We start from the raw sequence: 2,068 nt of genomic DNA, 5'->3' as shown, positions 1-2,068 counted from the left end.
TTCCATTGACCAGGTGACACATACGCATGCCGGAGGTGATGGCGAGCACTATAGCAGCAGTCGCCGCGTGCAGGCCCGTCGAAGAAGGGAAACAACATTGGTCATGCGGAGCACTACTAAACCCCCTGCCAAGAACCATTCCTTATTAGTAGATCATCAACCAGAAGATTCCATTAGTCAAATCATTCAGACGTCGAGCAGGCTGGCAGAATCCGTCGGGGCCGCGCAGATCATTATTCATTTCTACGTGCCTACATGCGCGCCAGAACCTCCCCTCTCCGAACTGGAAATGAAAATTCCGATCATCTTATAGTATAAAGCTAGACCGGCGCCCTCTGAATTCTCTACCAGCTCGAAGTCGTCGACCGCACGCAACAGTTGGCTATCCACGTACACGCGAGGAGGAGATGGGGAGGTCGATGAGGGGTCTCCTCGCCGTCGTGGCGTTCGCGGCGGTGCTGAGGCTCGGGCTCGTCGGCGCGAACTTCGCCGACCTGTGCGACATCACATGGGAGCCGCAGAACGCCGCGATGACGGACGGAGGGGAGCACCTCACGCTCTCCCTCGTCAGCAACATCTCAGGTAACACACATCTTCGTATCTCTCAGCATCTGTGCGTGTCAAAAATGCTCTTTTGCTTACTAAATTCAGTTCGTGGTCATCAGGCAGTATGCTCCGGACCAAGAAGACGTTCATCTACGGCAGCATCTCCACCTTGATCAAGCTGGTCAAGGGAAACTCGGCCGGCACCGTCACCACCTACTACGTACGTGAGCACATTGTTTGCCATATGCAACATTTCTCATCAGACGCATGCGTATATATGCACGAGAAAATTGATAATTGATGGTGAGAAACTGATTATGACAGACGTCGTCGGTGGGCGACGACCACGACGAGATCGACTTCGAGTTCCTGGGCAACGAGACGGGCCAGCCCTACACCATCCACACCAACGTGTTCGCCGACGGCGTGGGCGCCAAGGAGGTGCAGTTCTACCCCTGGTTCGACCCCACCGCCGACTTCCACAACTACACCATCTTCTGGAACCCCTCCATGATCGTGTAAGCAGCCCATGCATGCATCCTTGTACCTCTGCTGCCAGATTATATACAGGATCGACGGAGGCTGACTTCCATGGATTGAATCTCTGCGTGCATGCAGGTGGTTTGTGGACAGCATCCCGATCCGCGTGTTCCGCAACTACGCGAGCAAGGGCGTGCCGTTCCCGACGAAGCGGCCGATGTACGGCTTCTCCAGCATCTGGTCGGCGGACGACTGGGCCACGCAGGGCGGCCGCGTCAAGACGGACTGGGCCAAGGCGCCCTTCGTCGCCGAGTACGACAACATGGGCCTCGACGTCTGCGAGTGCCTGAGCACCGACGCCGAGTGCGCCGCCAGATGCAACAAGGACACCCCGCCGGAGCCGTCCCAGCTCACCAAGGAGCAGATGCGCCAGCTCAGGGCCGTGCAGCTCGGCTACACCATCTACGACTACTGCGTCAACGGCAAGGGCCCCGTACCGCCCGAGTGCAGCATGCCCCAGTACTGATGATAAATAAATCATGTACTGTAATACGCTATACGATCGGTGCGCATGTACATGCGCGCACTCGCTACACCCATTTTGTTTCCCTGGATGTTTGAGGGACGTTGCGTCGAATCTCCTCATATGTTTATTCTTTTGTGTTGAATATAAAGAGTTTCTTGCGAAATTACTACTCCCTTCGTTTTCAAATATAAGTCTTTTTAGAAATTGTAATATGAAGCAAAATGAGTGAACCTACACTCTAAAATAGGTATATATTCATCCGTATGTAAGTCCATATTCATATCTTGAAAAGACTTATATTTAGGAACGAGGGTTGCGCTCGTTGCAAGACTTAACCCAACACCGATCGATCACTCAAACTGTTCGATATCACTAAAATATGTCCACATTCATCTATACGTAGTCCAAATGTAAATCTCTAAAAAAGACTTATATTTAGGAATGGATGGAGCACGTGCATTCTTTTTTGGCATGATAAATGATGACTGAAAAAAATAGCGCGCTATAGCGCTGCTA

The 2,068-nt window shown here is 52.3% G+C and overlaps 1 protein-coding gene across 1 annotated transcript; it reads left to right on the top strand.

Annotated features, from left to right (window-relative positions):
- Positions 1–327: 327 nt before the first annotated feature.
- On the top strand, positions 328–1,739 carry LOC125522834 (putative xyloglucan endotransglucosylase/hydrolase protein 26). Its single transcript, XM_048687872.2, has 4 exons — positions 328–582; positions 666–766; positions 871–1,064; positions 1,165–1,739. Exons 1-4 carry the CDS (start codon positions 408–410, stop codon positions 1,550–1,552), a joined length of 858 nt encoding a protein of 285 aa, XP_048543829.1. The 5' UTR covers positions 328–407; the 3' UTR covers positions 1,553–1,739.
- Positions 1,740–2,068: the final 329 nt, after the last annotated feature.

Source organism: Triticum urartu, chromosome 7A (genome assembly GCF_056163025.1).
Source record: "Triticum urartu cultivar PI428250 chromosome 7A, HENAU_Tu73, whole genome shotgun sequence".
Lineage (NCBI taxonomy): Eukaryota > Viridiplantae > Streptophyta > Magnoliopsida > Poales > Poaceae > Triticum > Triticum urartu.
Note: the sequence above shows the minus strand (reverse complement) of the source record. Positions and strands in the feature narration are given on the sequence as shown.

Coding starts and splice junctions, on each gene's coding strand:
- LOC125522834 (XM_048687872.2), top strand. CDS start 408: ATGGGGAGGTCGATGAGGGGTCTCCTCGCCGTCGTGGCGTTCGCGGCG. Junction 583..665: donor CCTCGTCAGCAACATCTCAG/GTAACACACATC, acceptor CGTGGTCATCAG/GCAGTATGCTCCGGACCAAG. Junction 1,065..1,164: donor TGGAACCCCTCCATGATCGT/GTAAGCAGCCCA, acceptor GCGTGCATGCAG/GTGGTTTGTGGACAGCATCC.